The sequence below is a fragment of the Aristolochia californica genome, unplaced genomic scaffold, assembly GCF_029961685.1.
Source record: "Aristolochia californica isolate CCGP_79_NKW_82.1479 unplaced genomic scaffold, dmAriCali1.0.hap1 SCAF_12, whole genome shotgun sequence".
Classification (NCBI taxonomy): Eukaryota; Viridiplantae; Streptophyta; class Magnoliopsida; order Piperales; family Aristolochiaceae; genus Aristolochia; species Aristolochia californica.
Window position 1 is genome coordinate 2,500,972 of NW_027181793.1, and position 23,999 is coordinate 2,524,970.

At 37.5% G+C, this 23,999-nt stretch overlaps 1 protein-coding gene and 1 pseudogene across 1 annotated transcript; one reads left to right on the top strand and one right to left on the bottom strand.

The window, feature by feature from the left end:
* Positions 1–5,045: 5,045 nt before the first annotated feature.
* On the bottom strand, positions 5,046–7,040 carry LOC137945689 (MADS-box transcription factor 26-like). Its single transcript, XM_068791666.1, has 6 exons — positions 6,859–7,040; positions 6,695–6,776; positions 5,732–5,902; positions 5,579–5,620; positions 5,269–5,310; positions 5,046–5,153 (listed from the first exon to the last, which is right to left on the bottom strand). The coding sequence occupies exons 1-6, from the start codon at positions 7,038–7,040 to the stop codon at positions 5,046–5,048; spliced, it is 627 nt and encodes a 208-aa protein (XP_068647767.1).
* A 10,500-nt stretch (positions 7,041–17,540) lies between these two features.
* Positions 17,541–20,103, top strand: LOC137945692 (ERBB-3 BINDING PROTEIN 1-like; annotated as a pseudogene).
* Positions 20,104–23,999: the final 3,896 nt, after the last annotated feature.

Here is a 23,999-nt window from a genome sequence, read left to right on the forward strand (position 1 = left end):
TTCAACCACATTCTAACACATTTCAAAAGTAATCTAACTAATTTCATTTCAAATGACTAGAACAATGCAAAAACAAACTCATGAAGTCCAAATTCACCGAACACCCCTGGTAGAGCCCCATGTGACTTCGCAGTCACTACGAACCGTACATCGTCATTGATGGGGGTCGGGTTTCGTTGGCTAATGGACGCCCGTGTAGGTGACTCAGCCTTGTTTGAATTGGACCATGTGGTGGATATTTATAACTCCAAAATCTCCTCACCACATGACATAAACATTCCATAGCACTTCAAACATATTCAACCACATTCTAACACATTTCAAAAGTAATCTAACTAATTTCATTGCAAATGACTAGAACAATGCAAAAACAAACTCATGAAGTCCAAATTCACCGAACACCCCTAGTAGAGCCCCATATGACTTCGCAGTCACTACGAACCGTACATCGTCATTGATGGGGGTCGGGTTTCGTTGGCTAATGGACGCCCGTGTAGGCGACTCAGCCTTGTTTGAATTGGACCATGTGGTGGATATTTATAACTCCAAAATCTCCTCACCACATGACATAAACATTCCATAGCACTTCAAACATATTCAACCACATTCTAACACATTTCAAAAATAATCTAACTAATTTCATTGCAAATGACTAGAACAATGCAAAAACAAACTCATGAAGTCCAAATTCACCGAACACCCCTGGTAGAGCCCCATATGACTTCGCAGTCACTACGAAGTCATTGATGGGGGTCGGGTTTCGTTGGCTAATGGACGCCCATGTAGGCGACTCAGCCTTGTTTGAATTGGACCATGTGGTGGATATTTATAACTCCAAAATCTCCTCACCACATGACATAAACATTCCATAGCACTTCAAACATATTCAACCACATTCTAACACATTTCAAAAGTAATCTTCAGGGTTGGAATTAATTTGGCCACAATCAACATAAATTACGCACAAAAATTTAAATTAATTCAAACACAAAACTAAATTAGTTGAAAAAAAAATTAGGGTTTCGGATTACCTTCTGTTATTCTAGTTACTAGGTTTTTCCTAACAAAATAGAACAACAAAGAGAATAACAGAAAGCACATCAGAAACTGCAACAGTGAATCAAACTGTAGAGGAATGGCATCTAGCAGCAAGCTGCTGGTGGGAGATCTCATAACTAGCAAGAAATTGGCAAGACTTGCATTGGGAAATGTGGAACAGCTAAATGCAGATGCTTTGCTTTGGTTTCATGATTTTACCAAGCGAATGGGTAGAACCACTTAATATTGGATGGTTCGTTTTGGGTTCATGGTCTTACCCAGCGTATGGCCAACTGGGTGTCACCCTCTAATAGGAGCATTGTTAGTGCAAAGGAAAAGTTGCAAGAGAATTTACTCTCTTAAAAACTGTAGGGGAAAAAGTAGGGAGGGGAACTCACTGCGTCTAAAGAACCCGTTATGAGGAAACTGCAAGGGCATGGTCCCAGAAATATGCCATGAACTGACAGCATGCTTGATGGGTTGTCAAGTTCTTAAACAGTCAGTTGAGCTATCAACTCTCATGCACAGGAAACAAGTGAGCAAATTTGTATTATTTATTAATGAACGTTTTGTATCTCAGCTTCAATGAATGTGATATTATTGGAATTAATTTGGCCACAATCAAGATAAATTACGCACAAAAATTTAATTTAACTCACATACAAAACTAAATTAGTTGGAAAAAAAATTAGGGTTTCGGATTACCTTCTGAAATTTGGGGGAAATCACCGCCGAATGGGGAAATGTAAGCCCAATGGAAGAAATCGACGCCTAACCGTCGAAAATCGAAGAAGATTGAAGGAAATCGAAGGAATTCGACCCCGGAATAGGTTAAATCAAAGGAAATCGGGGGAGGAGGAAAGAGAAGAGCGAGAACGAGAAGGAAGAGGGAGGCCGAGAGTGAAAAGAGATGGAGGCCGAGAGGGAAAAGAGAGAAGGAGACGAGAGAGGGAGAGGGAAGAGAAAGGCCGAGAGAGAAAGAGACGAGAGAGGGAGATGGGGCGAAAACGAGAGATAACAAGAGAGAGGGAGCAGAGAACGAAGACGAGCGCCGAGCGAGAGGAGCAGAGCGAGCAGACGAGAGCCGAGCGAGAGGAGCAGAGAGAGCAGAGACGAAGTCGGGCGAAAATTTTCGTCCAGAGACAAAGGCTGAGCGAGAGGAGAGGAGAAAGGAAATGTGGGTGATTTTTTAGTTTCGGGGGGGGAAAGAAGCGACGCCGTCGCTCATGGTAATTCGATGAATTGGAAAAAAGGGCGGAAACAGAATTCCGTCGTTTTTGCCTGAGGAGATGAAACGGTGTTATCTCACTTCAAGTCAATTCATTCTGGACTAACACCATAAATGGGATGAACTAGGTAATGCGGGGGGAATTCATTCCACTTCATTGTGGACTAACCCCCCCATAGAGGAGATTATTGCTAGATGAAGAGGCCAAAGAAAAGAATTAAGCAAGTGGTAGTTTGGAAGCAAAGTGCAAAATATCCACCAACCTTCTATCAGAAGCCGACATGAACAACACAACAGATGGCACTTCGGAGCTTCAAGTTTGAGTCACATATATCAGAATTTCCACATAGTTGGGCAAATGAAGGGATGATCTTAATAGAAAGATCTTTCATGCTGAAAGATTTTTTCTTTATTGATCTACAAATGAAGATTATAAGATAGGGTTGACTTCTTTCCATTTGGAAAGTGATACCCAATATTAGATTCAAAAGTGGAAGAAGCACAATTCAAAATGCACCTTCGAATGATTCAAGAAGGTGATTGCTCTATTCTTTGACCTGGTGACTTATGAAATTTCATGGTTGACTGTCAGAAAACTGTGGCAAAAAGGCTTGATAACACTCAATACTAGGCTGAATTTGAGCAAGTAGTTGTCAATGAGCAAGGATGATCTAAAATTGCAACAATCAAGTGCTATTTCTTAGCTCCCACAAGAACAAACCTAGAGGATGAGGAGGGATGTAAATAAGTTTATCAGCTCTAATGCCTAAATTTGAATGTCTCCTTAAAATGACACTTAAAAACAATTTGTCTAATTTAGGAACTTTGAATGAGTTGGCTTTTTCTACGACAACTCTTTTTGGTTGAAATCAAAATTAAGAATCAAATTAAGGATATCATATCAAAAACTTGATGAGAAAGATGTCTTCCCTTTTCCCATGGTTGACTTCTTTTGGGCCTTCATCTTTGTTTGTGTTAAACTAGACTAAAGGTAGTTGACCAGAATTTTTAAACGATCTTGGGGATTTTCAAGGACAAGCATTAGTTGATAAAATGGTTTTGATGGAGTATTTGTCTTGGTTTGATCGATCTCAAGTCGCACAAGGTTAGCGAGAGAGGTAACTTTTTTCATAGAAGATGGTTTTTAAAATTTTGAGTGATTAACCCTGATTCTAACTTGGTCAACCAAATGTGTGATGGTTGATCAAGTGTTATATGTTCGAACTTACTGTTGTGAACTTGGTCAATTAAGATGGATTGTTGGACCAAATTCAGTTGAGTCCAAAAGTTTTATTTTAACCCAAAGTTGAGAATTTTTTGGAGTTTTTAAGAGAAAGACATGTCCACAAGCCCTAATTGACTTCTAATTCTTGATATTTTTGAAGGGGAGAGATTTAGTGAAAATATCAGCCAATTGTTCATTTGTTGCCACAAATTTCATTTCAATATATCCTTTTTTGTACAAAATATCTAAGAAAATGACGTTTGATCTTTATATGCTTGACTCTACTTTGATGTACTAGACTCAAGGATAAGTTGATCGTAGATGTATTATCACAATAGGTGAATAGAATCAAATTCTATATTGTAGATCTTGTGTTTGCATTATCCTCAAGTGTTTGCTTTATCCAAAGTACTTGGGTATTATAACAATGGGCTATTGACATGCATTCAACTTCAGCAATTGAGAGAGTAACATAGTTTTCTTTGGTTGAGAACCAAGGCACTAAACAATCTCCCAAGAAGTGACAAATACCAAATGTGTTTTTCTACAATGAAGACTGCAAAAAAAATCAAAATTTAAATAGCCTACAAGTTTTAAATTTTCAAAACCTTGGATTGAGAAGATCAAAGTTTATGGTGCCCCTTAAGTACACCAACAAACAATATATTGGATATATGGCCTATTTTTTGTGAAGAAGAGTAGACTTCCAATCATTCCCCTACATCTAATTTGACTAGTACTTATGTCAACCCCATCTTTGCACATTAATCTTATTGGGGAGCTACGGGGGATTTAGACACTTTGTCATCTATATTGTACATTTTGAGTAGTTTAATATATTGTATTTGAAAATTATAAATTCCTTTATTGACTTCTTTGATTTATAATCCCGATAAATATCTAACTCCCGAATCAGGTGCATGTCAAACTCACTTTTTATTAAATCTGAAAATTATTTACAAAGTGAATCATTTGTTGAACCAAACTTCATTTCATCAACATAGATTTGTCTAACTAGCATGAGGGACTCCATTTTTTTATTTATAAATAGGGTGTTATCCACTTCCCCCATTGAAAAGTACTTGTTAACAATTAGAAACAAACTCAATGTATCATACATGTCTTAGGAGCATGTTTTAACCCATGTAAAGCTTTTTTGAGTTTGAATATATGTTTGGGTTTTGAACTATCTTCAAAACACGGTGTTTGATATAGGAAAAAATCCTTGTCACAAAGTTTACTTTGTCTTCTTGTTCTATAAAAGCAGTTATTGAGAAAAAGTTTGAAGTTGAAACATGAAATTTATTATAGGAAGGTCCTAATCTCTTCCAACATATCTAACCACAAAGATAAATAACTGCACCTCCCCTTATTGATTTTAAAGGTTCAACAACACATCTGATCCCAAAAGTTCGAATATGGGGTTTACACAAACTGTACACACCATAATTCATCATAGCAGTATTAAAAATAACTATCCTCAACAGAGCTTAATTAGCACACTACTAATGTTATCTAATGTTCGACTACTATCTTTACAACAAGATTAGCAGTCTAATCCAAAAAGACATCTCTAAAATTGTATTCATTTTGTATGGTTAGTGGATAAGGTATCCCTGTTATCATGGGAGGCACATCAAAAATCATGTTCTGTGTCTCTATCTGCAACCAAAACAAGGGTCCAACATACATGAATCAGCAAAACATGTATTTATACAGTTTCAACTTTAAGCAAAATGAAGTGAAGTTTTTTTTTTTGTAATTTTTTCGTAATTACCTTTTCTTGGAGAAGCCCATTTGTAGTTTTGAGTATCTTCTCCTTCAAAATTTTGAGAAAAAAAAAAGAAAGAAAATTTAGCATTTTCTTTTTTCATGATCTTAGAAGTCATAAATTAGAATAAATAAAATTGAAGCAAAGAGTAACTCACTCCACAGATGAAAAGAGGAAGAAACTCCATAGTTAATGCCAACCAGATTTCTTATTGGCACTGATAGCTTGTTATTTTCATAATTAAGCTCATTTGAGATGCTAACCTTAACAAGAAAAATATTGGGAAGGGAAAGATATAATCGAAGATGAGAGTCACCTTATTCTTAAGCATTTGAATCTCCTGAAACATAATCTGCATCTGTTGAACATCCCATCATTCATCCTTGTGTTATTGATTAAACCTCTCATACTATATGAAAGTAACTAGAAAGTAAAGTACTAACCACCTTCAGAAGAAAATAGATTCTACCTTTGCAGAGCGGATCTGATATATCCACATCTCCATATGCTTTTCCAAAGCATTCAGTTCATCCAAGCTCATGTTTCCCACTTCGCCTCCAAACATGCTTCCCACATACCCTAGACCATTTTGAAGAAGTTGAATCTCCTGTTTCAGCATGGATATCTCCTGCACAGGTTCCTGTCCCAGATAAACAACTTGTAGTAAATTGGTAATAACTTCTTCTAGAAAACTTCAATTCATGAATGGTTTGATTCATTGAAACCTAGACAGGAATATTTTTCCAAAAACATATTATTTTTACTATTTAAATGAGAATAACCCTTTTAACTGATTCTTTGATTCCAGTCAAGTTTAATATCCAACAAATACTCAGTCATCTGTAATAGTTAGATATTGATTCTCAGCTTATTTTACCTTTGTGTTTACTCCCTGAATTACAACTTATAACTTATAATAAGAGGAGAATAGAAAGAGAAATAAAGAAAGAGAGAAGAAAGGAGAGAACCACGTTTCTCTTCTTTTTCAATTCCAACTTTATAAAATGAGATGAGATGTTCTTATTCTCTCTTTCTGAAAAGCTCTAAAAGAGATGGAGCCTAGAGAAATTGAGTAATTCGTGCAAGGGAGTCTGAGTTGGGTCTTCATACTAAGGATGGAAGATCATGGAGTCTTGAGATTCTGATCTGGAATCAGCATTTTTTACTTTTCTGCTTTTTGAAAAGATAAAAAAGTTTTCATATTGCATCAAACCAAACCTCCACTTTTGAAAATAGAAAGCAGCTTTTTGAATCATGTTCAGATTTGATTCAATCAAATGGAGAGGATTGATGGGTTCCATTTAGAACCCTAACTAAGTTAGCAGATCTGATCCACAGGAATTGGCAGTCCAGAAGATCCCAGTTCCGAGTTAAAAATATTTTTAAAACATGTAAGCAAGCCTGAATTGCATCAGTACTAATGATCACAAACCTGAGCTTTCTCTCCTTCATGACCTCCTTCCACTTCAGTTCCCTGAGACAACTGGTACCTCTCAATAATTCGTTGCATGGTCCTGGAAACAAAAAATGGGAATAACTTCGTTTCTCATTAATTTCCTCTAGAAAGCAAAGAGATGAGAGGAGAGGGAGCAGTACCCTTTGGTGGCGAGCTCGTAGAGCTTGCCGTGAGAGGAGAAGATGATGAGTCCAATCTCGGCATCACAGAGAACGGAGAGCTCCCTGGCCTTCTTCAGGAGACCAGCCCTCCGCTTACAGAAGGTCACCTGACGATGAGCAGGATTCTCGATCCGCTTCATCTGAACCTTTCCCCTCGCCATTCCACAGATTTTAGTTTGTTGCCGCTGCTTCGCAGACAACCTCCCACTAGTTTGGACTAGCTTCGAGGCTGTTGCTTCAACTTGCTCTTCCCACCAAGCTTTTTTACAGCTGCAACGCCTGCGTCCTCCTCCCTCTTATATACAAACGCAACAGCCCCAAAAAGCAGCTGCTTTGAAGAGATAAGAGGAAGATGATTGGTCCTCCATCAATCTTTATACTTCACGAATGAGGGGCCCTTTGCTCCTCTCCTCTTGAGATGAGAGAGATGGCCCAGCAATCGCAATAGCTTTTGCTCATCTTCTCCCTTCTCCATTATAGTATCGGTATCAATCCCGGCAAGGAATGATTAATTAATTAATGTTTCTAGGTGGGTTTGTAGCCTCGCTTCATGTGCATCCCCATGACTGTTCAGCCTTTTATGCTTTCTTCTTTTCACTCTTTTGTTTAAGCCACGGATCGCCTTTTAAGCTTTAGGGTGTCTGCATGGACTGACTGGCTCTGTGTTTTTTTTCTTCTTCTTTCTTTCAAAGTCCAGAAAAACAGAACAAAATCTCTGAGCAGACTCATCCCCCTCCACTAATCTTTTAGATTAAAGGAATCTTGTCTAATCACACCCAGCCTGTTTTACGAAGGATCTCCTCGTCAAATCAAATCTTTACATGGTGTAACTCAAGACAGACACATGGAAGGTCTTCGACGTCGGAAAGAGATCGGCCGGCAGGTAAGAGACACGTGGATCGAGTATAAAGCTCATGATTCTAAACTTGAACTTTTCTTTAAAATATTAAAGGGGAGCATAATATGGTTTGCAGCGAATTTTGATTAATGGGTTAAATTATTGGCAAGTTGAGGGCACTGGATGCTTTTCGGGCTTTGGTTTCAAATTTTTCATGGCCAGAGAAAAGGTACACATGCCACACTGTTTAGGGTTAATGCCCTTGTTGGTGACATGGAATGTGAATCACTATATTTCTCTCTTGAGAGGTGAATGGTTAGGGTTCTTTCTCTTGAGAGGGAGAGCACAATAGAAGGATTGTAAAGAATACCAATTTGTTGGTTTTATATTTTATTATGGTAAATTTATAATTTATATTTTGTAAGATAAAATACCCATATTTCCGGCCTACAAATATCTCATAACATAGAATTATCTTAATGCATAATATAGTGTTCCACTATATAGTAGAATAGTCATTATTTACGATTTAACATAGTACAGTAAGTGCATAACATAGTATTCTACTACAGACTAACATCGTTGTTCCTTGAAAAATATGTCTTCGACTGGGTTAGAAACATGTTATGTTGTGGTGAATACTATGTTATGTTGTTGTGAGCCGGAAACATGGACGTTTTTGTCCTAAAAATATGAATTGTGAATATGACATCGTTTATATATAAATTATGGATTTAGCATCATTAACTATAAACTTTGTAAATTTTCCTATAAAGAATTTTACTTATACTGTAATCTAGTGGGACCCATAAATATCATTTTTGGGGGACCCCCCACTTACAATGGCCATTGGAGTTGTAGGCATTTTTGTTAAACATAACCTTCAAAGAATGATTTTTCGATGATCTATTCTACTCCGTCTAGGAGGCTATTTATAATACATTACAAGTCGATTTTAGGATCAATTTAGATCATAAAATCAAATGATAAAATCAAGAATACAATCACGGGATCGGAGGAAACAATCACGCTATACAGTTTCCTCCGATCACGCTATACAACTATACATTTCAACACTCCCCCTCAGGTTAGTCTATAGATATCAGTCAAGCCCAACTTGTCAATTATACCATGAAATGTTTTCCCTGATACTGCCTTCGTGAGCATATCAACCATCTGACTCGCAGATTGAATAAAGGGGAATTGTATAATCTTTGCATCGAGGTTCTCTTTGATGAAATGACGATCAACTTCAACATGTTTAGTGCGATCAAGTTGAACTGGATTTTGTGCAATTGCGATAGCTGCCTTGTTATCACAGTGAAGATTCATAGGTTTGTCGTATTCAATCCCTAAGTCCCTCAGTATATTTCGTATCCATACCAACTTGCATACACCATGAGCCATACCTCGAAATTCAGCTTCAGCACTTGATCTTGATACTACCTTCTATTTTTTGTTTTTCCAAGTGACAAGATTCTCTTCCACAAAAGTAAAGTAACCCGACGTGGATCTTCTGGTTGTCTGATCACTTGCTCAATCAGAATCTGTGTATCCTTCAATAGTAGACATATCATTTTTTGAGAATAACAACCTTTTTCCTAGAGCACTCTTTAAATATCTCAAGATCCCATAGACGGCTTCCAAATGTTCTTCACTGGGTGAATGCATGAACTGACTCACAACGCTCACTGCATATGCTACATCGGGCCTTGTGTGTGATAGGTAGATTAATCTTCCAACTAATCGTTGATAACGCCCTTTGTCTGTTGGGGTTTGATCTGGGAGAATTCCGAGCTTATGATTCATTTCCATGGGCATCTCTATCGGTTTACAATCAAGCATTCCGGATTCAGCTAGAAGATCCAATACATATTTTTGTTGTGAAAGGAAGACTCCATGTTTCGATCTTGCAACTTCAATTCCCAAAAATTATTTAAGTTGTCTGAGATCCTTCATTTCGAATTTAGTCGCTAAATACTCCTGTAAACTTTGCATTTCACATTGATCATCTCCTGTCACGACCATATCATCAACATATACAATTAAAGTTGTTACTTTTCCTTCTTTATGTTTGATAAACAAAGTATGATCTGAGTTACTTTGCTTATAGCCAAACTTCTTCATTGTAGCCGAGAATCTCCTAAACCATGCTCTAGGTGACTGTTTAAGTCCATATAATGACTTTTTCAATTTACAAACTTCACCTTTACACAAAGAACCACTTTTAACTCCGGGTGGTAGCTCCATTTCTTCTTCTAAGTCTCCATTGAGGAAGGCATTTTCACGTCAAACTGTTTCAGAGGCCAGTCTCGATTTGCCCCTATAGATATAAGAATGTGAATTGTGTTGATCTTAGCCACTGGTGCAAAAGTATCCTGATAGTCTATCCCATACCTTTACATATACCCCTTTGCAACTAGTCGAGCTTTATATCTGTCAATACTTCCATCCGGTTTGAGTTTCAATGTGAACACCCATCGACATCCAATTGTCTTTACTCTTTTAGGTTGGGGAACAAGTTCCCAAGTGGCATTCTTTTGTAGAGCCTCCATCTCTTCGTTCATTGCCTTTTTCCATTTTGGATCAGCTAATGCATGGCACATTACTAGGAATAGAAACCCTGGACAATTGATCAACAGTAAATACATACGATTTAGTCAACCTATGGGAGGACACATAATTGTTGATTGAGTATTTCGTTTTGGCTTCAAGATCAGGTTCATATTGTTTTTTTGGAACTCCCCTATTCAATATTTGTGGATATCTAGAAGTTATATTTTTTGTAGAAACACATGTTTCAATAGGTTCATCAAACACAGGATTTGTATTTACCTGAGGAGGAACATTCTTGGTTGATTCTTCAGTTGATGGTGCAGACGGAGGTAACTCCGAGGATTTTTCAGGAGCAATTAATGATTCACTTTCGGCTTCATAGTTGGGAGCACAGTCTTGTTGCACATCACGACAACCTGGTTGGTTAAAAAATTCATTCACCACTTCTAACTCAATAAACTCAACCCCTCCGCTATTCTCTTCACTTGAATTCTCCCCCTGAAGAGAATTTTGAGAGACTCCCCCTGAGTAATAAGGTTTTAATTCATGGAAAGAGGCATCTAGAGTGACATGGAGCTTTCGGGTGTGTGGATCATAGCACCGATATCCTTTTTGAAAATTAGAATAGCCAACAAAAACACATCGTTTGGCACACGGATCAAGTTTATTTCGCAAGACTTTTGGGATTTGAACATATACAGTACACCCAAAACCCCGGGGTTCAAGATTCGGAAGATGGGGAATGGAAATTAGGGAGTGTAATTTTTGTTGAGGAGTTTGAAAGTCTATAACTTGAGAAGGTGTTTGATTGATAAGGTAGGCAGTAGATTTGACAGCTTCGCCCCAATAAAATCGAGGCATGTTCATACCAAAGAGAGAGGCACGCACTACTTCCAAAAGTTGTCTATTCTTCCTCTCTGCCAATCCATTTTGTTGGGGAGTATAGGTGCATGAGGTTTGATGACGAATTCCATGACTATTCAGAAAATTACTAAAGAGAAGCATCGACAAACTCAGTACCATTGTCAGATTGCAAAACACGAACCTGCTTCTGGTACTGAGTGTATACCATTTGGTTAAATTTCTGAAAAGCTAGACACACATCACTCTTTTTTATAAGCAGAGATACCCAAGTCATTCTAGTGCATTCATCAATAAAGGTCACAAAATACCAAGCTCGAGAAATAGAGGGAACCTTTGCAAGACCCCAAACATCAGAATGAATAACCGCAAAAGGGTCAAAACTCTTATTCAAACTCGGTAAATAAGAGATACGGTGGCTCTTAGCCAGTGCACAAGTGTCACAATGAAAATTCAAATTATTCAAACCTGAAAAGAGTTGTGGTCGCAATTTCTTAAGATAACCAAAGGAAAGATGTCCGAGTCGTCGATGCCATAACCATATAGTTGTTCGAGCACTGTCTTCACTACTAGCTTGATTTGCCTGACTGATTTTCGATCCCCCATTCTCTGTTAACTCCAAATAGTAGAGTTTACCCCGTCTAACACCATAACCAAGAATTTTCCGGGTTAGAATGTCCTGAAAGACACAATAAGAGGGCCAGAAAGTTACAATACAAGCAAGAGTTGAAGTAATTTGGCTAACAGACAACAGATTATATTCAAGAGATGGAACAACAAGGACAGTATCTAATGTAAGATTATTCGACAAGATAACTGATCATTTCCCAGTAATAAGAGAGGTACTACCATTGGCGGTGGAAATAACGGATTGAGTAGAAGGTAGGATAGATTTTAACTGACTGTAATCCCTCGTCATGTGATCGGATGCACCTGTATCAATAATCCAAGTTCTATTCTTAGAATATGTAGAGAATACTGAAGCTTTACCTATAATACCTGGATGGGCAACATTCGCCGTAGGCAACATTTTGTCCCCAACAATTTTTTTTCGAGGTCTTTTTGATAAGTCCCACCACTCTGGATAACCAATAATCTCGTAACAATGCTATTGCGAATGGCCTTTTTCCCGCAGTGAGTACATACTCGGTTGTTAGCTTTGCTAGAAATTAGATGATAGCTCCCCATTGTCGGTCTTTGGGTTTATTCGAATGTTGGGTCCGGTCCGGGAAGTAATCTGGTTTGGTTTGGTTCGGTCCGAGTTTGGTCCAGCTTGGGTGTGTTTCAGGTCAGGTTCGGGTGCACTTCGATATGTTCGGTCTGAGTCAGTTCTGGTCCGGTTTAGGATCCACTGGGTTAACCTTGTATCGGCTGGGTTGACCCGCAGATGAATAAAGGAACAATATTCCTAAGTTAAAAAAAAAAAATTAAACGAGCACCTTCGTCTTCTCCGTCAATGTTGGTGGTTCGGCGGCAAATTTGGCAGGGATGATTCGACGACGGTTCGTCGGCTTTCAGGAGTCCCGCCGGTTTTCGGGTGGTGGTATTCGGCAGCGGGACCGGTGGTGCGGTCGTCGGCAACACTATTTCGGCGTTGCCTTCGTCTTCTGCTACGGCCTGAATTTTTTCGCAACAGTAGAGGAGACAGTCGTGCGCCTTCTTCCTCGCCAGCTAACGGTGCGATCGTCGGCGACGGAAGTTCCGCCGAAGTGGGTGGTGGACACGAGGATGAGGATACGACAACGACAGAGCGTCTTCGGTAATGCGATCATCGGCGGAAACGTTCGGGTTGATGATGCGGTCGTCGGCAACGTTCGGAAGCCGGTTTTAAACCAATTCTTCGTGCGCTTTGGCTACAGGGTAGAGCTTCTGCTCTGTTCTTCGGGTACAACGTCTTCGGCGACGGGGCAGCTTCTTCGTTCACGGCGACGGCAGAAAAAAAATCTTCTGCTCTGATACCATGTTGAAACCAATTGCGCTAAAACCTCAAGGCATTAGTGAGAGGCGCAACAGGACCTTATACAAGGATTGACCCGAGTGATACAAATACGAATCCACATTGTTGAAACCAGTTGCGCTAAAACCTCATGGCATTAGTGAGAGGCGCAACAGGACCTTATACAAGGATTGACCCGAGCAATACGGTTTCACACTCCCTCGCACGGGGAATACCCGTGGAAATTCGGTGGCCAAATTCACGGCCTTCGGGGGGGGGGGGGGGGGGGGGTTCGAACTCGAGACCAACCTGCTCTGATACCATGTTAAACATAACCTTCAAAGAATGATTTTTCGATGATCCATTCTTCTCCGTCTAGGAGGCTATTTATAATACATTACAAGTCGATTTTAGGATCAATTTAGATCCTAAAATTAAGAGATAAAATCAAGAATACAATCATTGGATCAGAGGAAACAATCACACTATACAGTTTCCTCCGATCACGCTATACAGCTATACAGTTCAACAATTTTCATAACCTTTTGTGTGATATGATCTTCTTTTTATTTTTGTAAGGATCATCAACTGTTTAGTGTCAAGTTGATTCTCTTCAAGAAAAATGACTTTATACAACGATTTTTTTTATTAACGGAATCAATTTTTTTTTATAAATCCTACAAACCTAAAGTAGCAAAAAAATAATAATAATAATTACCAAAAAATAAGTAATATTATAATTTTTCTGAAAAAAAAGATATTTCTTCTGTAAAATAAACTTTTATCGATAAAAAGCTTCCTCCTAGAGGTGTGAATCATTAATTTTTAGTAGCAAATTTTTTTTGTCAATAACATTTTTCTGCTTGTACTTGCAAAACACATATCTTCACCAAAAAAAGAACTTATTGGGGGCAAAAAAAATTTTATCAAGAAATAAATAATATTTGTTTTTTTATTTACTAAACATATATCTTAATATTCAGCAACAAAATTCAAATTTCACAGTAGAATTCTACCTATTATTGGCAAAAGTAAAATCACCAGAAAAATATATTTGTTATATTATTTCATAAATTTATTTTTAATATTTGACAACAAAATTTAAATTTTAGCAAGGGATGTTGTCTATTAGTGGCAAAAAAAGATCACTCAGAAATAACTTATATTCATTGTTTATTTCATAAACCTATTCGCAAAAGCCAAATTTTGCCAAGGAATGTTTCCTATTAATGATAAAAGTAAAAAAAAAGAGAAGCAACTTATATTTTTTTTTATTTCATAAAATTATTTTTTAATATTCAACAACAAATTCTAAATTTTTCAATGGATCTATCTATTATAAAAAGAAAAAAAAATATCGCAAAGAAATCTCTTAAATTCATTATTTTAATTTAAATAAGATTTAGATTTAAATATAAGTGAATCAATAAATTTTTTACTTGAGTAATGTGAAAATTATTTTTTATTTCAATAAAAAAATAATTGAATGCAAATTTTATTTTCATTTAATTTTCTTCACATAATATAGTTGTAAAAATAAGAATTTTAAAATTTTAATCTTTATTAAGCATATATAGATTATTATTTTTTAATAAAGTATGCAAAATAAAAATAAATTATTCAAATTTAGTAATTGAATGATCATTTATATTTTTATTTAATTTAATTTAAATAAAATTTAATGTAATTGAATTTGCATTGATGATTTCATAGTATGTTGTATATTTTTTATTTTATTTATTTGGCACTAAATATTTTTAAATTTGCATAATATTATTTTAAATTTCTATTTAATTAATTTAAAATTTAAATGAATTTAAAATTAATTTAAATAAGAATTAATTTAGTATGGTGATTTTATTTTTAATCTATCTATTTTTTATTTTTATTTTTTTATTTTTATTTTTTATTACTCCAAAACACTTGAAAACATTTCAAATAGGCATTTTTATAGCACATCTTGTATATTACATATTAAGTACCCTAATGAATTATGTGTATAATATTACATATTTTTATGGATTCATATTACTAAAACGATGTTATGTTAAAATTTGTGAAATGTTTTAAGAATATGGACCTTTTGGCTTCGTAAAAAGTCAAGTTGGTATTTCTTTTATCCTAATCTTAAAAAAAAAAAAAAAAAGTCCAACCATGAAGAGATAAGTCAATTCTGGTTGTTATTTACATATTTTCTTTCTATATGTTGTGGTCTTGATTTCTAGATTACATTGCTACGAACCTAATAACAGGCCGAGTCATGCAGACGCCACAACTGAGTCAATTACTCTAGATAAGTCAGTTACTAAGTCATTTAGTTTGCTTTTAAGTTAAATGTCGTAGAGGGGCAAATCAGTAATTTTTTGTAGAACCTTTTGATTTTCAAGTTAAATACCATGGAGGGGCAAAATTATAATTTTCTCTCGAACTTTGTGGTCATGAACCCTATTAGAGGGGGAATGACATGGAAAAAAAGTCTAAATTTAGGTTAAAACAAAGGGTTTGAGTTCTTCTAAACGAGCTCGAGGGTGTGCGTTCTCCTTAACGAACCTAGGGTTTTCAAGCTTCCCTTCGGCTTGATTTTTTTTCTTCTCTTTTCTCCCCTAAGAATCGTCGTGTTAGATCTGGGACCGTAACAACGTGGTATCAGAGCTGAAACACAATGAGCAATTCGTAGATTGTAGATGAAATATGATACATCAGTCTGCCATTAACATGGAAGATAAGTTGCTAAAATTCGAGAAGCATAAAAAAAAATTCAGAAAGGAAGGTCGCCATTCCGGAAGATGAATAGTTTTTGTTGTTCATCGGCTGACCTCAAATCACCAAGCAGAGAATTCCAGAAGTACAATCCAGAGCATGGAAATTCCTAGAGCCGACACCTAGAGTCGTGAAATCCAAAGTCGGGGAGACTGGAAATTCCTGAGCCGAGAAGCTCCATGACAAATTCCGGCTAGATGCCTCTGCTATTCGCCGTCAGGGAAAGCTTCCTAAGGTAGTTCTTCTCGGTGACGACGGTTTTGGGAACAGGAAAGAACCAAAACCCAGAAAAAATGATTTCGCTGTGAAGAGTGTAGCCTTGACGAAAGAAGACACTTTCGGAATAGTGATTTTTGGTAGGAAATTTCCACAATAGGTTGAGGACCCTGATGGTGGTGTGGGTGAAATTGCCCGGTGTAAAAAAAAATTATGGCAATGCGTACACCATTCTGGAAGGTTGGTCAAGAAGTATGAATTAAGGTTAAAGGAGATGCCTACACTGCGTGCCCAGGAGATCAATTCGCTGTTGCAGAAAAGTATGTGTAATTCCTGTTTGTCAAGATCAGTGGAATTCACGTTGAAAGGTCAAATGTGCAAGTTACATTATACATCACAAGAGGTAAGGATTGCCCGTTTTATTGAAAACGTGACAAACACCTACCAGCGCATGGAGTCTGCTTTTGATACCTCTCTTTTACAATTGATGTCCCTGAATAATTTGCCTGCTGAAGTTCTGTTGGAATTTCTGGAATGTGTTGGAGGAATCTGAAGGACGTTGATACTGGGATCAAAGAAATTTTCACTCTTATGTTTGATGAAAGACCTGAAAGAAGGGTGGAGTACTAGATTTCTATGCTCAGATGTTTTATTGAATAGGGGAATGTAAGGAATTATATTACCGTTGTTGAGAACAGAAACAGTGTTATTACTGTTGGTACCATTCTTGGAGATCTTGAGACTGAGAGGATGATGAAAATTAAAATTGTTGTTGCTGTTGCAATCAGCATGGTGGATGAGAGGGTTATAAATCATCAAATCACAACAACATAACAGTTTCATGTGAAGTCTTTATCAGATTCCACACATTACAAGGCTTATTATTCTGTTGCGCATTTGTTGAAAAATGGAGATATGGATAGAACTGATACTTCTTTGGTGAAGTCTGAACAGATGACCGATGAGGTATGAGACTTTATTTTCTACGGTGCTTCTGAGCCAAAGACTGATATACCGGCATCCTTTCTTAACAAAATGAGGCAGGCGTTCAACTCTTGGTATCCCTTTGATTTTCGTGTATCTGGAAAAGACCCTATACATAACCATCTCACTTTCTGTATCCACAACCATATTGCATTGTTGCCAAAACATCATTTGCCCGGAGGTTTCAGACGTAATGGACACTTCATGTTGAACTCTGATAAGATGCCCACGTCAACTGGTAATTTCAGGACCCCTACATCAGGCACTAGAAGAGTTCTCTATAGATGCGACTAGAATTACTAGAATGGATGCTACCAACTTTGTTTTTGAGACAGCTAATGCTGCCAATTTACGCCTCACAAAAGATGTCGCTGGGATGGAAGAAATACTCTCTGCAGAATTATTACTCAGGCACGGCCCACCATCTCCATATGCAGACTGTGATGGAAGAAATACTCTCTGCAGAATTATTACTCAGGCACGGCCCACCATCTCCATATGCAGACTGTGATGGAAGAAATACTCTCTGCAGAATTATTACTCATGCAAGGCCCACCATCTCCATATGCAGACTGTGTTGTCGCCAATGAAATAAACATCACTGTCAAAGAAACTGTAGAAAGGGAGGTCAGATTTCTGGGCTTACGAATCATGGGGAAGAAATCTTTCTATTTGGGGGAGGTTGGTAGTCGGAAGAACAAAGACATGATGGAAGCTATACAAAAGGTTGCTGCTGCCTATGATTACGAACTAGTGGAAGGTGTGCTTAGCCATCAATTTAAACTGTTTGTCATTGATGGAAACACAATTCTCCTTAGTGTAAGCAATCCAAAAACTAGAGTTGATGATGCAGAATTCGAGGAAAATGAAGTATATGTGGTAGATATTGTCACCAACACTGGAGATGGCAAACCTAAGCTTTTGGACGAAAATCAAACCACCATCTACACGAAAGTTGTTGACAAACTATCACGTGCAAATGAAGTCGTCACGGTTTCTATTCAGTGAAATTAGTCAGCAGTTCCCACTTATGCCATTCACTGCAAGAGTGCTAGAAGAGCAACGGGCTCAGCTTGGTTTAGTTGAATGTGTGAATCATGATCCTTTGCAGCCATATCCTGTTCTGCATGAAAAGCCTAGTGACCTTGTTGTTCACATTAAATTTACAGTTCTATTATTACCTCCCATTCCTTGCAAGAGTTGCAACCTACCAAGTCAGTCCAAGATGATAGTGAAATCAACGCATGGTTAGCTTTGCGTACAAAGACAAAGAAGAAAGGTGAGGCTACCACGGCTGAACCCATGGAGACAATCGACCCTGCAAATGGTGCCTCACTCCTTTTGAGCTTCAGGATAAACTCGTTCTCCAGGGAGGGTGTAATGTTATGAACCCAATAACAGGCCGAGTCATGCAAATGCCACGATTGAGTCAATTACTCTGGATAAGTCAGTTACTGAGTCGTTTAGTTTACTTTCAAGTTAAATGTTGTAGAGGGTCAAATCTATAATTTTCTCTTGAACCATTTGATTTTCAAGTTAAATGTTTTGGAAGGGCAAAATTGTAATTTTTCTCAAACTTTGTGGTCATGAACCCTATTTAGAGGGGGGAACGGAATGGAGAAAAAAATCTGAATTTAGGTTAAAATAGAGAATTTGAGTTCTCCTAAATGAGCTCGAGGGTGTGTGTTCTCCTTAACGAACCTAGGGTTTTCAAGCTTCCCTTCGGCTTGATTTTATTTCTTCTCTCTTCTCTCCTACGAATCGTCGTGTTAGATCTAGGACCATAACATACATCAAGACAAGATGATCTTCATATGAGAAGTTGTGAAGATTAATCTCTTGTGATTAAGAAGAAGTTATAATCTTGATCTTCTTGTAGCTAAATTACAAGTTTGATCAAGATTAGTTCCTACTAGTGTTTAATCAAGATTAATGAATAGATGGAAATGATTTGCGATTCAGTTACTTACATGTAACTCGGATCAATTTTCTATGAGTTGGAATTCCAGCACATGTTGTTGTAAGATCTCTCACACTTGTGTTGTTCATGGGGTCTGGTTATTTAGTTGGATGATCAACATATGGTTAAATTCCATCATCTACTTGCTTCTATTATTTTGCTACTCTCTTGAACTTCAACACTTGGTTATTTGGAAGTTGGATTGCCCCATGAGTTGAGAGTTATAAGAGACTTGACTTGCTACTAAGGATCTGAAAGAAAGAAAATTGTGGTTCTTAAGTGTTTGGCCACGTTTTTGGAGTTTGGATTATGGCATAAGTTTTTCAATCTATCCTCTTGAGATTTTTTTAAGGATATAAGAGGTTTGATTCATTTTTGGATGATGTCTCCACTTGACATAAGCACAAATTCTTTAATGATTTAGTGCGTGATCTTGTGAAGAAAATTCTATATCCCACTTTGTAAATGCCTGATTTGGTCCATGGATCCTTCAAAGTTGCATTAGTAGATTTTTTTTAGACGCCCTTTTCCAATCGATCTTGGTGTGGTTTAAACATTTATTTTGCTTCAAAGTGAAAATTGGACATACAAGTAGTAAGAGTGACATACTCAAAATTACTACTATCCCCTTGAGGGGCCTCTCCAATTATCTTAGTTGCTCACAATCGGTACGATTAGTTCTCATTACTCGTGACCTTCTCGGTCACTTAAACAAACCCTCTTCTCCGATTGATGAAGAAGATTTATCTTACCTCAAGTGGGTTAAAAATGATAATCTTGTTATTAGTTGACTCATAAATAGCATGGAAGAACTTGTAGCTAACAATGTGGTCCACTTGGAAACATCCAAGGATATTTGGGACACGTGTTAAGTTATACTCTAGCATGGCCTCTTAGTAAAACTTGTTTAATGTCTTACAAAATATGCTAAATACTATGCAAAAGGATAATATTCATGAGTTTTTGGCTTGGTTTTAGGGTCTTCTTCAAGAATGGAAGATTGCTCAATCGTATTCCTCTGATATTGTTGTTCAAGAAAAGCAACGGGAAGCCTTGGCAACAACTATTTGTTTGACGAATATCAAGCCATATTTTGAGGTTACTAAAACCTAACTTCTTAGCTCCTCTGCACTTTCATCCTTTGATGAAATCAGTGCTACGTTTTTGTGGATCCCTGATTCATCTCCTCCCTCCCCTATTGATGCTTCATCGGCTATGTACTCCGGTAATAGAGGTACATCATCCTCCAACCGAGGACACGACAAAAATTTTAGAGGCCGCACAAGAGGTGGTAGAACAGGTCCTACCCACTCATGCACTGAGCCTAGCATATGCACCTATTGTGGCGGTTAGAACCACTTTATGAAAAATTGTTGGAAGCTTCATAGCAAACCAAATTGGGCCATAGCTAACCTAGCCTCCATTAATGTTGACAAACGGGAAGAAAAGGTTGACTCCCAATCCGAAAACATGACTCTCACAACACAATTAGGAAGATGAAGTCTATTATGGAGTTTTCCCTTCCACCTTTATCGACTGCTACCACCATTGCCTCAGGTATGCTTTCTTCCTCTTCTTCTTCTTCATCTTCGATCATAGACTCTAGGGCCTCTGAACATCTATTAGGTAAACACATGTTCCATTCTTTATCTCCATGTCTTTCAGATAAATTTGTTACTATTGCTAATGGTACCCAAACCACAGTACTTGGCAAGGGCTCATCATCTATTACATCCTCTATCCCTCTTCAAGATGTATTATTTGTCCCTCAATTTCCTTTAAATTTACTTTCGGTTAGTCAAATCACCAAAGATCTGAATTGCTATGTCACCTTCTTACCCCCTTCTTGTACATTTCAAGATCTAACTACGAAATGGGTGATTGGTGGTGGCCATGAAAAAGGGGGTTTATATTACTTCAACCTTCCTCCATCAGTTGCACTACCATCCTCTACATCTGAGGCACAACTTTGGCACAACCATCCATCAACACCTTTCCTTCGTTAAAGTCCCTCTCTACTTTCAATTGAGAGGTTTGTAGATTAAGCAAACATTGAAGGAGTACATATCCTCCTCGACTTAAAACTACAAGTGTTGCTCCCTTTTCTTTAGTACACTCTGATGTATGGGAACCCTTGTGTGTCTCTAATATTTCTCATGTTAAATACTTTGTTACATTTGTTGATGATTTTACCCGGGTCACTTAGTTATATCGCTTTAAAGAACGGTCTAAAATAATTACTATTTTAAAACCTTTCATGCTACAGTGTTAATTCAGTTTGGGAAAACAATTCAAATCCTTAGGTCTGGTAATGCTAAGGAATACTTGTCTAGTGAGTTTATATCCTTTTGTGAGGGTAATAGTCTTATCCGTCAATCATCTTGTGCCTACACCCCTCAACATAATGGTGTTAATGAAATAAATAATCGTCATCTCTTTGAGGTTGCTCATGGCCTCCTCTACTCCTTGAAGGTACCTTACTTTTATTGGCTTCATGCTATACTTATAGCCTATTTCGTATCAATAGGCTATCTTCATCTGTTCTTAGTCATAAAACTCCTTACTCTGTATTATTTCCTCATGAAGACCCCTTTTTCTCTTCCTCTCAAGGTTTTTGGATGTGCATGCTTTGTCCATGTCACATCTCCTCAAAAGAGTAAACTTGCTACACGTTCTATGAAGTGCAATTTCTTTGGGTACTCTCAAACCCAAAAAGGTTATGTCTATTATAATCTTACCCTTTAGAGGTTATTTGTGTCTCGGGATGTGACCTTTTTTAATGACACCTCATTCTATTCCTCGACTGATGCTCCTCCAGGTTTGTCGTTCCCTCCAACCACTACTTATCCATTTGTGCCATTTAATGTCGATGTTACTGAACCCCTTGAAGCACTGGACGCCACCTAACCTGTGGAGTTTTCGGATCCTCCTGAGGTACATCATTCCCCTACTAGATTTGGTCCAGAATTTGATACTAGGCCTATTGATCTAAGTAAGAACATCGTTCATATACTACTTCTCATCCTATATCTAACTTTATGTCTCACCATCGTTTGTCTTCCACTTGTTCTAAGTTCCTTGCAGCTCTTTCTTCCACTTCTATTTTGTAGTCCTATCATGAGGTCCTACAACATCCAGAATGAAAGGCGGCTATGGATAGGGAAATGCACGCCTTATATGAGAATCAGATCTAGCACTTAGAACCGCTTTTGAAAGGTAAAAAAATGGATAGGTTGCAAAGGGGTGTTTTCGGTTAAACATAACCCGGATGGGTCCATTGCTCATATTAAGGCCCGACTCTTTGCTAAATGGTACACTCAAGGTTATGGAGTGGATTATGAGGAGACCTTCTCTCCCGTTGCCAAGTTAAATTCGGTATGTATCCTATTATCTCTTGCTACTAATTCATCATGGCCCGTATATCAACTCGATGTGAAAAAAGCATTATTAAATGGTGATATACGCGAGGAAATTTATATGGTTCAACCACCTAGTTATGTGGTTGATGGGGAGTCTGTATGCCAGTTAAAAAAGTTCTTATATGGGCTAAAACATTCCCCTCGAGTATGGTTTGATAAATTTAGCCAAACACTACTACAGTTTGGCTTTTGTCGATGCTCGGTAGATCATTCAGTATATTTTAAAGATACCTCAAAAGGAAAAATACTATTGGTAGTATATGTTGATGACATTGTCTTAACTGGCGATGATGTTCATAGCATACAAGAAGTAAAAAACATGATATGCCAGGAATTCAAAACTAAATATCTTGGACTTCTCAATTATTTTTTGGGCATAAAAGTCCTTCAATCCAAACATGGGATAATATTGTCTCGACAGAAATATGTTTTGGACCTCCTTGAAGAAACAAGAATGAAGGGGTGTCGCCCAGTTGACACACCTATGGATACGAACATAAAATTATGTGCAACATCTGGAGAAGATATTGATATTGGAAAATATCAACGACTTGTGGGCAAATTGATCTACATCATGGTAACTAGACCAAACATATCATATGTTGTAAGTGTGGTGAGTCGATATATGCATAAACTCTGTCTTACCCATCGGCTGGCCTTGGAGAGAATATTATGATACTTAAGAGGAGCTTCAGGAAGAGGATTACTTTATAAGAAACATGGCCACTTCAACATAGAAGGTTTCTCATATGTAGATTGGACTAGATCACCAGATAATAGGAAGTCTACTTTTGAATATTGCACTGTTGTTGGAGGGAACCTAGCTACATAGAGAAGTAAGCAGCAAAATGTGGTTGCAAGATCTAATGCAGAAGCAGAATACAGAGTTATGGCTCACACAGCTAGTGAACTCTTATGGATCAGGAACCTTCTTACCGAATTAGGATTTTATAAAGGAGGTCCTATGGGTCTATATTATGATAACCAAGTAAACATTTATATTACTTCAAATCCAATCTTCCATGAAAGGACCAAACACATTGAGGTGAACTGCCACTTTATACAGGAGAAATTTCAAGCGGGTATAATCTCCCTCAAACATGTTTCATCATAAGAGCAAGTAGCAGATATCCTAACCCAACCAGTTACATCTAAAATCCTATCCTTTATATGTGGCAAGCTAGGTATCTATGATATTTTTTCTCCTTCAACTTGAGGGGGAGTGTTTGAAGATAGGCTCAAGCCCACAAGTCCCAAAGAAAGAAAGCCCGCACGTCTAAGTGGTGGCATATGGGTAAATAAGGAGGTTTCTCATAAAGATGGCATGAAGTTGTAAATATTTGTCTTTTTTATGTCTCTTCTTTTATAAAGTTGTATCCCTAAATGGCATTGTAAAAACTATAAATATAGGCCTTGGCTAAGAGGTAGAGCATTCAAGCTCTCTCCTCCTTTTCCCCAAATTCGTCCAAGCTCTCTCCCTTGGTAGACGCTATCCTTCTTCTCCTCCACTCAAGCTCTCTCCCTTGGTGATTGATCTCTTCTCTCTCTCTTCTTCTTCTTCTTCTTAGTTTCGTTGAAGTTCTTATCATG